At 36.3% G+C, this 15,102-nt stretch overlaps 1 protein-coding gene across 14 annotated transcripts in view; it reads left to right on the top strand.

Annotated features, from left to right (window-relative positions):
- The window catches only part of PKP4 (plakophilin 4), a 254,638-nt gene that overhangs the window by 182,946 nt on the left and 56,590 nt on the right, over window positions 1-15,102 (top strand). For 11 of the 14 annotated variants that reach the window (XM_045840318.1, XM_045840234.1, XM_045839468.1 and 8 more), the window contains 3 exons: window positions 7,390-7,521; window positions 7,632-7,822; window positions 10,579-11,131. In XM_045840318.1, the coding sequence (XP_045696274.1) occupies window positions 7,390-7,521; window positions 7,632-7,822; window positions 10,579-11,131 (876 nt within the window). The remainder of the gene's footprint in view (window positions 1-7,389; window positions 7,522-7,631; window positions 7,823-10,578; window positions 11,132-15,102) is intronic. The other 3 variants (XM_045839598.1, XM_045839947.1, XM_045839875.1) reach the window with 1 other exon arrangement.

Raw genomic sequence — 15,102 nt, 5'->3', positions numbered from 1 at the left:
TAGCTCTAACTTTCTGCTTACAAGAAATATTAAGGTTGGAGGATGTATAAATGCCACCATGAGAAACCTATCACACAAATTCAGAATACAGATCACCCTGTGTAAGTTTATTATTGTGATCTCATCAGTGAGCCAAGAAAATGAAAATAAGGGAATCTTTTTAGGTTTAAGGGACTTAAGTAACAATCACATTCAAACAGTCATTGAACCTCATTTCAGCCTGACAAGTATAAGCCAACTGAAAAAAAGACATTTCTGAAACATCAAGAAAATTTGGTATGAACTCATTATATAGCATAATGGAATAATGGTATTTTTGTGAAGTGCTTATGTTATGGAGCTACATACAGAAGTATGTAGAGGTAAATGATAATGTGAGGGATCTGTTTTAAAATTCTGTAACAAAAGAAAAAGATAAATGAAACAAAAAGTGGCATAATATTATAATCATTCCGTCTGGGGAAAGAGTTAATTTTACTTTTCTCTTTACTTGTATATATGTTTGACAACTTTAATTTTAAAAATCTAAGTACAAACTCTTTAAACGAAGGGTTCAAAATATTGGGTTTAAAATAGTACACCAGAGTGACATGTGTTAAAGCCAACAAACTACTCTGAAGTTCAGCCCTAGCATGAGATGAGGCCAGCTATGTGACAGACGACATGAGTTTCCCAGCTAGTGGATGTTAATTTAATTTGTATTTCCACAAAGTTGGTATTTTGTTAAATGAATCCTTGCAGAACAAAATTATCTACAACGTGCTGGGCATCGGCCTCTCTGGTAGTTTATTTAGAACTCTACATTTATCACTGGGTTTGTGCATAGGTGGCAGCTACCAAATAAGAATACTAGCATTTTGCTTTAGCAAACTTGTATGTGAATGTTTCTAAGCCATTTACATATGATATGCCAACACATCCCCAAAAAGCTTAAATGGGTTATTGCTTTATGAAAATCAAATATCTAGTTTTAGCCTTTAACATTTTATGTTTGATACAAACATGTCAAATATTTAAAATTTCTCATGCTTTTAGTGATAGGTGAAGAAATATTCTATTAACTATCTAAAAATAAAACAAATCATCAAGTCAGAAAGCTCCACTTTTTCTATTACCACCTTCTCAACACACCAAGCCACACTTCCTCAGTTCAAGATTGTTCCTTTGGGGACTATCAGAAAGCCAACCATCTATAACTCCACATTTTATTATGCCAGAGTCAGACTGCATTTAGCTTTAAGCTTGATGATCTTTACCAAAATAGATTATTCAGTAGAAAATTATAGAGAAACCTAGTTTCAGAAGATCATTCATTTCTTTCAATGGTAAATATGTGTACAGTTTTTTTTAAAGAAGGTTTTAATTTTTTTAATAGAAGGAATCTGTCTTGTATCTCCTACTATGAAATATGATCATTTCTATATTTAGTAACATTTTTCCTAAAAGGAATAGAATACATCTTTGAAAAAAATATTTTAGAGTAACTTTTGAGCACTAATTTTCCATAGACCAGTGACTTTTGAACTCATTGTTTTTCTAAGTTTTCCTCTTACAGATAGAGAATATAAATTTTTTAAGGTATGTATGATACCTACATTTTAATTAGTACCCAGACTAAAAATACTTAGTAAAAATTCATTTTAACGTAACTATTTGTGAAAGTTACTATTTTTTTCCTAAAAATTATTTTTAATCATTTTGTATCCCTTAATAGAATTCAGGAATTTGAAAATATTTGTGACTAGGTCTTTGTAGTAATATATACAACTAAAATATTTCTCAGATCTGTCATTGTTAGAAATCAAACAAAATACTTTATACCAGTTTTTAGAGTTGAAAAATTTGCTTAAACTATAAAATTGAATCCAGATAGATGAGCTTTCACAGTGGATTTCAAGGTAGACTGATGTTTAAAGCAATGTTTCAAGTGAACTAAAATATACTTCATTAATGGTTTCTATTTTCCTGGGTTTTTTATATAACATTTTCTCCATGAGTAAAAATTTTAGAGCCATTGTGTTAATATTTAAAAGATAGTATAAACAGCCCTGACTGCTATGGCTCAGTGGATTGAGTGCTGCCTGTGAGCCAAAGGGTCACTGGTTTGATTCTCAGTCTAGGACACATGCCTGGGTTTTGAGCCAGGTTCCCTGTAGGGGCATGTAAGAGGCAGCCACACATTGATGTTCCTGTCTTTCCCTTTCCTCCCTCCCTTCACCTCTAAAGTTAAATAAATAAAATCTTTTTTTAAAAAAAGATAGTATAAACATATCTAAAACCCAAGAACCTAGGTATACTCAAGAGAACCAGACTAGAAATTGTTGCAGGAAATATGGTCTTCTGCCTCGTGTCTTTGTTTCCATTAAAACGCAATATTTCAACAATATCAGATGTTTGTAGGTAGTTTATATTTGATCCAACAATCTCCAATGATCTGTAATATTCTTAAAGTATCAGTCAATATCTGTCTATATCTTCTATGGGCCAAAGAATGTTCTTATGCTTTATGTTCCCATCACTATAAATATATTTTCACTCTGAAACAGTATTTTTCTAATCTCATTCCCTCCAGTAAAAAGTTACCTGGTATAGGTTACCTGAGTCTTGTTTGTATGTCAAAGAAGTTACTGAAGAGACATTTTCTCAGAGTCATCTTCTAGTTCTTTCATGATTTGGCACAGTACTTACACTTCTTAGCCATAGAACACACTACAATATTGCCACAGCTCTGTGGAAAGCAGACTCCTTCATGAGTTAACTGTCAACAAGACTATCCGTTTGCCTTTATGATGCATGCTATGACCATCCCAAGAGTCTGCCAAAACTCACACTATACTGTCTTTTATGTAAGGGCAAATCTCTAAACAGTGTAGCAACTCAGGACAGGCACAAACAATGAGAGAATTTTTCACATAAGGTCACAGTATCTGGACTGTGAAAGACTAGCTACAGAGTTGTATATACTAAAACTCGCCTTACTGATCTCTAGGTTCCTGTTTCCATGGTGATTCTACACACAGTACAGACCTCTATAATTTTATATAATTTGAAGTTCTTTAGAGAAGCTTTAGACTTTTTACTGAGCATTTTTTATTCAGACTTGGTATATATATTTAGGAGGTACATACCAGATACTCATTACTGTTCCTTGCCCACTAATATTTGTGTTAACTGCAACCTTCTACTTTTCCTAATTGCCTTTTTTTTTGTTAAATATTGGGGCAATCAGATGAAATGTAATAGGCAAGAAGGGCTGTGCTTCCAATAATCTTCCAGTCTTAAACACTGATGGAGATTATTTCATAGTACCTTGAAGCTTGTTCAAGTTCTATATTTTTAGACATGCATTTTCGTGGAAGATGCTAATTTGATGTTTGAAAATGCCCTGTAGTATATTTCTGGTGTTCCAGAAAACATGTTTGTGATTTTCTTAAAGAAGGAACATATGTTCGTTGGTATACAGATCAAAGAAGTAGCATTCATATTATATTTGTCATTTTTACTCATAAAAATGTCTCTTGATTTCATGTTCTGATTGTGCTATAACATGCTAGCCATTTAATTATAGTTATAGCATTGATTGCGAAGTGATTAACACCATTCTATCTGTAGTCTCTCTAATAAATTAAGCTAGTGTCTTCTTGCATTCTACATAGCAGATGCTTTTAAAAGACATTTATTTTAAAGTAAAATTGCATAAATAATGCATCGTTAATAATTGTGAGCCTTGCCATACTACTGATAATTGTGAGTTTACCATACTACAGCAAGGAGCACTTTATTTGTTAATTAGGAAATTAGCCTTCTGTTTATCTGAGGTGTGGTGGTTGGGTGTACATACATTTATGTGTGTGTATAGAATTTGTGAATTATAAGTTTTCAAAGAAACAGTAAATAACAGTAAAACTATTTTGAAAACAGCTTAACTTAGTTTTAATGATGCACAGGAGACTTCAGGATCTTTTGGTCTTAGCAGATGCCCATTATTGTTGGGCAGAAAACTGACTGAAGACCTCTTTCATAGTATAGAATTTGGCTGTTTCACTAAATAAATCTCTCATATCAACTTTTTAAAACTTTTATATATAGCATATTTTGCCATGTATAATGAACACTTTTTCCCCAAATTTTTGAGGGAAAAATATGTGGGTCGTGCTAATTCCATATCTATATACATATTTTTAATTTTTATTTATGTTTATGAATTAAAAGTGTAACTCTAGGAAGCAATAACAATATCATATGTAAAATAATACCCTAGAGTATGATAATCACTTTTGTTTCTAAATATAAGTAAATTAACAATTGAATTAAATTAAAACGAAAGATTTTTTTTTCCTGAAACTTTGGGCCAAAAATGTGGGTACGCATTATACACGGCAAAACATGGTACTCACAATAAAACACAAAATGTACGCCTGTTCTGTAAGCCCAGCTATTTAAATCCTCAAATTTGATTTGGAGGGAGGGGGGCAAATTTGATTTGGAGGGAGGGGGGCATGTAATGAGGACAGTACATTTAGTAATGTACTGTCCTCATTAACCATCTCAATGTCCTTTTCTATATTTTATTTACTGAGAGGTATTGCATTTAAAAATCTAAGAAGCAGGTACTAACATCTGGAGGGCACATGATTATATTATGTGGGGGATGATCTGTTTGTTTTTGTATTTTTTGCAGCACTAGTTCTGTGAAGTTTTATTAGAATGACCTGTATAGAGTCGTGTATGTCACAGTTTGTGCTTTCTATTTATGATTACTTTAAACAGCTTCTCCTAAAGAAGAGTTTAAATGAGCACAATTATTTGTCACATGGTTCTGAGAAAATGTTCCACTGGATAAAGAGACACAATTGCTGATTTTTAGGGTGTCTCTTTCTCTTTCTGTATTTAAATAATAGCTCCCTATAGTTTAAAAATAAAAGATGGAGGCATACACACACTAATGGTTTCCGGTTTCCATGGTGATAATTTTTCAGATTCTGACACTGCATGCCACCTAGTGTTTCCAAGCCAAAAGCTCTGCTATATTGATGTCCCAGATTTTATCTTGTACTAAACCTGAAGCTAGGAACTAGCTAACCATTGTTTTCTTTTGAAAAGTAACAGTGTATTTTTTCCATGTATGACAGCTCTTAAATCCACCACATTGGCCCTTCTCTGTCTATAGTCTGTTATAGTTTCATATTTGATTTTCCAGTGTCACATTCCTGGAAATCAAAAAGGTGAACTGCTGCATAGCTCTGATTTCAGGCCCTGTCTTGTGTAGCTCTCCTCAGGCACTCCAATCCCCTGTAAAAGTCTTCTAGCCTAGCAAACTAAGTATTTTACCTAATCCTTAATAAAAGCCCTTCAGGAATTGTTATATAATAATTTTTACAAGTCTGGAATCTCATGAGAGAAGACTTTGAATGAAGCAGATCACTCCATCAACCTGACAGATACTTAGATCACGTTTCAACATGTACCAGGGAAACTATATACAATCTGTAATTTTTATTGAAATTCCAAACTAAGAATTCAGAACTGACATAGCATCAAATGGTAAATCAGGAGATAGGTTGTTAAAAACCTCTATTAAGAATGTCAGTGCATCTTTCTGGAGTCTAGGAAACAAAATGTTGGATAATTTGACATCAAGTTGAAGGGTTAGAGTATAGGAGGATTTCCAAGTTCTCCCATAAAGCTTGTATTCATTTTCCAAACTAGCTTGATCAGCACTGCCTGAAAGTTGTACTTCCCTTCACATAGACAAACTTTATTGACCACAGCAAGGTAAAGCCTCAGCACTCAGAAAAGCTGCTAGTCTTGCTGGGAATTTTATCAACAAATACTTAACTGGGCACCTGCTGACTGTGTTATGCACCTATCCTGGGCACTGACATACAACAACAGTTTACAAATCAAAGTTCCTGCCTACATTGAGCTTATGTTCTAGCGGAGAGCAGTAGTTATACTTGGTATAAAGAAGGGAGAAGCCGGCCTCCTGTGATAAGTGCATACTGCTTACCTCTTCCTTTATGAAATTTTTCCTAAGCTCCTTTCCCCCAGATACTGTTAGTCACCCATTTCCTGCCCCCCCCCACTCCTGTACACACACACACACACACACACACTATCTTTTCTCATAACTGCATTCCTAGGGACTGGCATAAAATAGAGCCTTAATAAATAGTTAAAGAAAAAAAGTCAGGCCCTGGCTGGTGTGGCACGGTTGGTTGGGTGCCGGCCTGTGAGCAGAGGAGTCGCCGGTTCCATTCCCTGTCAGGCCCCTGCCTGGGTTGTGGGCTGTTGCAGGAGTGCAATAGACAACCAATTAATGTTTCTCTCCCTCTCCTTCTCCATCCCTTCCCCTCTCTCTAAAATAATCTTTTTTTGAACAGTCAGAAAGGAAAGAGAAATAAAGACATTGAAATTATTCAGATTCTGTGTTGAACTCAGAATCTGTTGCAAACTTAATTTAAATCTATGAAATGAGAGGGCAGCAGCGTTTGTGGGGAAAAAATGTTTGATAGCAGCATGAGGGTTAAATTTGAGGAAAGACAGACTTAGAAGATAATCACAACATGGGCAAATATATTTCAAAGATACAGAGAAAAGAGAACATACTTGAATGAAATTAGGAAAAGGCTAAATTTTACGTAAATTTACAGCATAAAAAACAGAAGTTGTAATAGGGGAAAGGGAGATATATTGTTTTTAAATACAAGATGGCAGAATGCTAAAGTTGACAATAAAACGAGATAATGAGAGAAACAGGTTTAGCTAGAGGAGACAGTGATCAGGTTAGATTTGTCTGTGTTCATTTGGAAAAAGACTAAAAGGAAAAAATGGATAAGAAATTAAAGTCTCCTTTGTTTGCATCTGAAATAGTTTCCATTTTTGTAACTCTGAAAACTACAAAGTTCTGTTGATTTTTGATATGAAATATAACATGAAAAGCTATAACCCAATCTTCAGATTTTTTAATCACCAATCAATAATATGAACACCGTGCAAGTTTTCATTTCAAAAGTTGGAGGTATGGGAGGGTCTTTTTAAATACTTAGCACCATTCTCACTCAAGTCTGATAATCCTCTTGGAGGAAGTCACCTGAGAGGTGAGTTTTCCCAGGGAAAACAAGGTCAGTGTTCAGATTTTAATTTCATACAATGTGTAAATTAATTTCATGAACAACATTCATGAAATTTAGCAAAATATGTTAATAAGCTATGTATATGGAACACTTTCATATAGAAAAGAATCAAAATAATTGTACAGTTTAGGTGAAAAAGTCTTCTATTATCATAAAGATTATAATATGTTACTGATAAATACCTGAACCTTTTCAGCCAGTTTTTATGTATTATTGTCCTTAGATTTAGCTAATTAAACTCATCTTCTTACAGATGTGCCAAACACTGGTGTAAACAAACCTAGAGTTTCTGACGCTGTCCATCCCAACCACTATCTCATCAGGACAGAGCCAGAACAAGGAGCCCTCTATTCACCAGAACAGACATCCCTCCATGAAAGTGAGGGTCTGTTATATTATCTTTTACATATTAGATTTTCTTTTAATATTTTATTTTTAAAAATGAGCATCAGAAGTGTAAAATAAAGATATTTTCTGCTGGTTTCATTCCTCCAGGATCATTGGGTAACTCAAGAAGTTCAACACAAATGAATTCTTATTCCGACAGTGGATACCAGGAAACAGGAAGTTTCCACAATAGCCAGAACTTGAGTAAAGCAGATAATAGACCACAGCATTCATTCATAGGATCAACTAATAACCATTTGGTGAGGAATTCAAGAGCCGAAGGACAAACACTGGGCCAGGTAAACCAAATACAAGAGCCTTGGAAAGAAATATTTTTTCCTCCTAATTGAATATCTGTTATAAGTATTTTTTTTTTAAGTAAAACCAATATGTTCAATTTTGAATGTATAGAATGGATAAAGTAGTAAATTCATTTTACATTGTGGAAGTTTATGGTATTAGGGATTTTTAGCCATAAAATGTACATATTCTTTTCTTTTCATTAGCTCCCATTAATGAATTCTGATAAATTCCAGACACAGGAGATTAATTCTTTTGAAAGCAACAAGTTTGGAATAAGGGGAGAAGCCCAGCAGGAGTGAGAGAGAACTGGGTGGGATGTTGTGCCTGAGGAGTTAAGAGTTCCCAAAAATACTACAGCTAAAATATGCTGTGGAGCCCTATAGGGCAGAACACTATTTCTACAACTGCATAAAGGGGGAATGGCCTATTCTAACCAAAGTTTTTCCTTTTATTGGAATTATTCCCTGAAAACACCTTTCTTTCCTTTGCTTAGAATATAGATATTCCTGCCTATAGAAAGTCATTTTATAGAAGCATAACCATTCTGTTAAGATAGGGTTTTCTAATTTGATAATCAAAAAATAATAATACTGCATGCACGTTTATAAAAACTTCTTAACTCCTGAGTCATTACCACATCAGTCCACCAGCATATTCCAGAATTTATTCACATCAGTTCACCAGCATATTCAAGAATTATTAGAAGCCATAGGAGTCCTGAGTATCAGTAATCAGTGAGGATAATTATCTGTCCAAGTTCCTTAGTGATTTATCTGGAGCTGAAAAATGGCAAGATGATCAAAGAAGTTAGGGAAACACTAGTCCTCCCATAATGCAATATAGGAAGCCCTGAAGGTGCCACAGCAGCCAGCCGGAGTTCCCAGTGCCAAAGGAGAAATAATACAGCTTTGGCTCAGATATTTAAGGAAGTTTTTAAGTAATTAGAAACATTTATATATTAAACACAAATATCAAATTTTAAGCTAAAACAGGAAATCTTATGTCTATAGCAATCTGCTTCAAACTACACCCCAGGCCTCAGATTATAGATTTTTTTCCTTTGCTGTCAGGATTGCTTTGATGGAAAAGTTTGAGACATTTTGGATTAAGTGCTTACAGGAGTTCATCTGCTTAGGTGAATTTCTGTGTCAGCAGGTTAGACATCACACTTTTGAATAATAATTAACTACAGAAATTATGTCTTTTTTTCTCTAAAAGGTTATTACTTTTTAAAAAACTGCTGTGAGTTGATTTTGTTCCTAGATCTGAAGAATTAAGTTGGGGGAGGGGTCTCTAAAAGTTAATTTACATATAGTTTGGAAAATACATTTTCTAGCTATCTGGGCCAATTATTATCCCATTTTGGTAGTAAAGAGCTAGTCTGGCATTTTCTTATTTTTAGCACTATTAATAAACCCCATGCACAGATTTTAATTTTCTGTCTACTAATTTTTAACCCCCCTCTTTCTTGCCTTGTTGCTTATTTACAGTTCTCTTCCCTCCTCAGATCCTCTACTCTCCATGGCTATTGCCTTTCCAGAATTGAGTTTGGGCACACCTGAGGTCTCAGAGCAGGTCTTTCGCCAGCTCAATAGCTTGTGACACCTGGAGAGTAAACCTGCTTACTCTTATTGCATCTACTAGTGTACAAAGTCCTTATCTTATCCATTTTCTTCCCATATTGCCCCAACTAAAAGTGATGGGTTGATGGCAGCTGTATTTCAACAATCACCAAGGAGATACAGAGCAGCCTGCTCCTGAGCTAGTAACCCAGTGCCCTAGTGTCTGTTTCCCATCCCTGTTCTTCTCACACCAGTTCCCCAGTCCAGCCAGTATTCCTCATTGTTGTACTGCATCGAGAAAGGGATCTGAGACTCACTGTCTGCAGGAATCTACAGATTCACAGAACGACCAGCCTGGGCAGAAATGTTTCTCATTTCTTGTTCTGGTCTTTTCCAGCTGGCTAGGCCAAGGACCCACCAGAGACTTTGACATTCCTTCTGTGGGAATAGATTTGGGGTACCTTTGTTTGTATCTCTTTAAATTCACCAGCTAAAGATAAGAGCTTACATAGTAAAGGAGGTAGAAATGACTGAAATCACTAAAAGCCACACTAGAGCTAAAAGAAGTCACAGATTATGCTTTAACACCTGTCCAAACAAGCCATCCCTTGAGAGTAAATTCAGAAAAGAAAGGGTTGGTCCCCAGGCTCTGTCCAAACATTCATTTTATTCTGCACTGAAAGAACACATTCCTTTTGTTAATGAGACCAATCCATAAAGACTAAACAATTATAGATGCTCTTCTAGCTACATTAGATTGATGTGTTAAAAAAACATTTTTTTGTTTAACAGAAATGCATTACCTTGGCCAAATTTTGACTCACAGGGAATAAAATAAGTTCATTGCTCCAATGACACTTCATACTTGCAATACATTTTATGTGTTGTAGAAAATGCATAAGCAAGAGGGTAAAAAATGTAAAGACAAAAGAAAAAAGAATATTAAATATCTGTACATCTCTCTTTATTGGTTGATTTTAGTATTCTAAGGGGAAAGGTAGAAATAATAACACCAAAAAAGTGTAGAATAAAGAAATATTAAGATCCAGTTCTAAAGCATAAAAAGAAAAAGAAACAACTTGGATGCCTAACATAATCATGTTGTAGTGAGCTATGTGCATTTTTTTCTGTAATGACATTGAACATAAAACCCTGGTTAAACCCATTCTCTTTTTTCCCCCTTTCATCAGCCATCAGTAGCCAATCGGGCCATGAGAAGAGTTAGTTCAGTTCCATCTAGAGCACAGTCTCCTTCTTATGTTATCAGCACAGGCGTGTCTCCTTCAAGGGGGTCACTGAGAACTTCTCTGGGTAGTGGATTTGGCTCTCCATCAGTGACCGACTCCCGACCACTGAACCCCAGTGTATATTCCTCCACCACATTACCTGCTCAGCGGGCAGCATCTCCGTACTCTGCACAGAGACCCGCCTCCCCAGCAGCTGTGCGTAGGATTGGGTCCGTCACCTCCCGGCAGACCTCCAATCCCAACGGACCAACCCCTCAGTACCAAACCACCGCCAGAGTTGGGTCTCCACTGACCCTGACGGATGCACAGACTCGAGTAGCTTCCCCAACCCAAGGCCAGGTGGGGTCGTCATCCCCCAAATGCTCGGGGATGACTGCCGTTCCACAGCATCTGGGACCTTCACTGCAAAGGACTGTTCATGACATGGAACAATTTGGACAGCAGCAATATGAGATTTACGAGAGAATGGTTCCACCTCGGCCAGACAGCCTGACAGGTGAGTACTAGGTGACAGCACTCCATAAAGTCCAGTGAGGAAATCTTCCTGCAGCCTTGGCTGAAACAGCATGATAGCATGAGCAGGCTCCTGTGTTCCTCTCAGGACTAATACTGCAGACTTCAGGCTCTGTGATCCATGTCACCAGAACTCTTCTACAATGAATACATTTTCCCTTTTACAATACTAGGACATAAAGGGGTTTTTGTTGTTGTTTGTTTGTTTGTTTGTTTGTTTGTTTGTTTTTTGCATTTTAGAAGAATGGTTGGAATTCTAAGCTGTTTTTTACTTGTTTTTTTTTTTTTAATGAAAGGTTTTTCATCAGCTAGCCTATCCATACTCAAACACATAACTTATGTTAAAAGGCAGTATAAAAACAACTGATTAAATATTAATTTTTAACTGCTTTTATAGTATAGACTAGAATATGGATTTTCTCACCAAAAGTGTTGATTTGAGCACCCAATGGGAAAAACACAAAGCTGTAATGAATTACCTTCAAATGCCACTTAGATTAAATCCGAAAGACATCAGCCAGGTTCCTGATAGTGTACCATGTCCTTTAGGCTATTTTCATGGAGGGCTTCCCACACAATATATAGACGTGGTTTCTTGCTAAAATGAAATTTATCTTCAACTAGTGTTTTAAATTATATTTTTAATGTAATATATACACAATGGAAAAAAAAATTGAAACTATACAATGAAATAGGAAATGAAAGTCTCAAACTCCTCTTTTTCCTTACCCACTTACCACTCTATGTATCTTCCAGAATGTTTGCTTAAGTGTCTCAAGTCTATACACTCCATACAAATATGCACATTGTGTTATACTGTTGGAGTTCTACAATATGAATCTTTTTTTAATTGGTTTGAGAGCTTTGTTCTCTCAACAGATGCCTGGGACCTCATTTTTATAAATATAATTTAATCACTTCCCTATAAAAGACTTGTAGGTTCTTTTCCATTTTTGGCAATTAGAGACAACGATGCAATATAAAGGCATGGGCAAAAGTAGGTTTTCGGTTGCATTGTGACATTCTTTTGAGTCAGTAGAGCTACTGTAATCATTATAACCTGCATATCTTTTTCCATATGAACAACTGTAAATGTGTTTGCCCACCCCTGCATACTGCTTTTCCTGTATATTTACACTTAGACACAAAGATAACTGGAATCCACTTCTTGAAATAGAATTGCTGGCTTATTATTCGTTCTTAAAGAAATATTGTCAAATTGTCCTCCAGGAAGGTAGCACAGAAGTATATTTCCACCAATGTTTTGAGTGTGCCTGTTTTCCCCATACCTTCACTAGTACTACACATTGTCAAAATGTTTTATTTTTGCCAATGTAGTAGGCAACACTGTACCTTACTGTTGTAAATGGCCTGTACTGAGTTGTGCTGAAGGTTGGAGATTTCATGTTTATCAGCCATTTTATTTATTTTCTGCAAAATATAAATTAGGTCTTTTGTCTATTTTTGTAAGTTATAGAGCTTTTTATACTTGAAATAAATTAGTCTCTTTTAATATACTTCTCAAGTATTTTTCTCATTTTGTAGTTTGTCTTTTTACTTTGCTTTTGCTGTATTTACAGAAGTTTTTAATATTTTATGTAGTAAAATTAATATCCTTTCTTTATGGCCTCTGGGAAACGTAAAGCCTTTTCAAGGTTTTCTAATTGAATAGTTTTGCATGAAGAATTAATATTGAACTTGATTTTGAGTTCAAAGAAATTCCTAGTAGAGAAACCATCTCTTTTTCATTCAGCCATCAGAGAAGTAAATGTACTTGGCTTAGATATTTTCTGGCATGCCTCTGAAAAGTATGCAGAAATGTGAGGTAGAAATCATTTATGAAATTCTGTCTCCCTAGGAAACCTTAAAAGATAAACAGTCGTGAGGATTTCTCTGTTCCTTGCTGTATGTGTATAGAATGGCTATGCTGTAACTATGTTTCTGAAGAGCGAAGGAGAAACCCAGGGAAGGAAGCAAGCACATAAACATTGTCACCATATTAACCCTTTGGTTTAAAAAGTTTGCTTCTCTGACTTCCAGCCAAGATGGAGACATATGTAGACACACTTCACTTTTTCACACAAATAACTTCAAAACTAAAAACAACAAGAACTGTCAGAAAATCAAACTGTATGGAAGTCTGATAACCAAGGATTTAAAGAAGAAATATTAATCCAGATGAGTAGGAGGTGTGGAGATGGGGAGTTGGGACAGAGAGGACACGGTGTGGTGGCAGTGAGGTAGCAGCAGCAAGGTGGCAGCCAGTGGAACAGGTTGTTCCACATTCACGTGTGGTGGACACAAACTCAGCCACCTGAGGAGTGAGCGATCAGACCGCACAGCCCAGGGTTCCAACACTGGGAAAATAAAGCCTCATAACCTCTGGTTGTTAAAACCAGTGGGGGTTGGGCAACCGGAGAAACTGCAAGTCTCCAGAAGAGTCCATTTAAAGGACCCACTCAGTCCTGGAATGTAAGCAAACCTACCCACTCTGGGGTTCAGCACTAGGGCGGCAGCTAGAAAGGCACTAATTGCATACAGGAAGTGGGAGAAGTAACTGGAAACAGGGCAAGAGTGAGCAAATGGCAGTGTTCCCTCTCTCAACCCTCCCCACCATAAGTGCCACAAAGTGGTGAAGTGGGTTGCCCTTCCCTAGTGAATGCCTAAGGCTCCTCCCCTTACTCATAACAGGTACACCAAGACAGGGAGTCAAAGCAGCTCTACCTCATACACAAACAAACACAGGAAGGCTGCCAAATTGAGGAGGTATGGCCCAAATGAAAAAAAAAATAGGTCAAAACTCAACAAAAAGAACTACACAAAATGGAAATAGCCAGCCTGTGAGATGCAGAGTTCAAAACACTAGTGATAAACATGCTGAGAGAACTCATTGAGTACAACAAACACATAAGGAAAGAAGTGAAGGCTACACTAAGTGAAATAAAGTAAAATCCACAGGGAGTAAACAGTGAAGGGAAGGAAACCAGGGTTCAGGTCAACAATTTGGAACATAAGGGAGAAATACTCAGAATGTACAGAATGAAGAAATAAGAATTCAAAAAAATGAGGAGAGAATAAGACTCTGGGACATCTCCAAAAGTGCCAACATCTGAATCACAGGGATGCCAGAAGAGGAAGAACGAGAAAAAGAAAATTTATTTGAAAAAATAACGAAAGGAAACTTCCCTAATTTGGCAAAGGAAATAGACGTACAAGTCCAGGAAGCATGGAGAGTCCCAAACAAGATGGATGTAAAGAGGCCCACTCTAAGACATCATTAAAATGTCAAAGGTTAAAGATAAAGAGAGAATCTTAAAAGCAGTAAAAGAAAAGGAACCCGTTACCTACAAAGGAGTTCCCATAAGACTAACAGCTGATTTCTCAAAAGAAACGTTGCAGGCAAGAAGGGGCTGAAAAACCGTATTCAAAGTCATGGAAATGGAAATCACATGGAGGGTTATCAGTGGGGAGGGGGAGAATGGGGGGAAAGTACAGTGAATAAGAAGCATAATTGGTAGGTACAAAATAGATGGGTGGGGGGTGGTTAAGAGCAATGTGAAAAATGGAGAAGCCAAAGAACTTATATGTACAACCCATGGACATGAACTAAGGCGGCGTGGAATGCTGGTGGGATGGAGGTACTAGGTGGACGGGGTCAGAGGGGAAAGAATTGAGACAACTCTAATAGCATAACCAATAAAATATACTTTAAAAAATAACAAAAATAGTATATTCTGCCCTGAAAATCAAAAAGTATGCTTCTTTGACAATGCAGGTGAAATTAGACTTTATGTTCCAACAGAAAAAAGATTATACCTAGCCTATCAACAGATTTTTTTTTCCCTGCTACAGTCTTCAGAAGTAAAAGGTTTCCTTGAAAATGTTTCCTGTCATCTACCTGCCCGCTTACTCTGAATGTGGATTCTATTTTGTGAATTCCCTTCTGTATTCTTC

This window comes from Phyllostomus hastatus, unplaced genomic scaffold, assembly GCF_019186645.2.
Source record: "Phyllostomus hastatus isolate PE091 unplaced genomic scaffold, TTU_PhHast_1.1 phas_contig_1, whole genome shotgun sequence".
NCBI lineage: Eukaryota > Metazoa > Chordata > Mammalia > Chiroptera > Phyllostomidae > Phyllostomus > Phyllostomus hastatus.
Note: the sequence above shows the minus strand (reverse complement) of the source record. Positions and strands in the feature narration are given on the sequence as shown.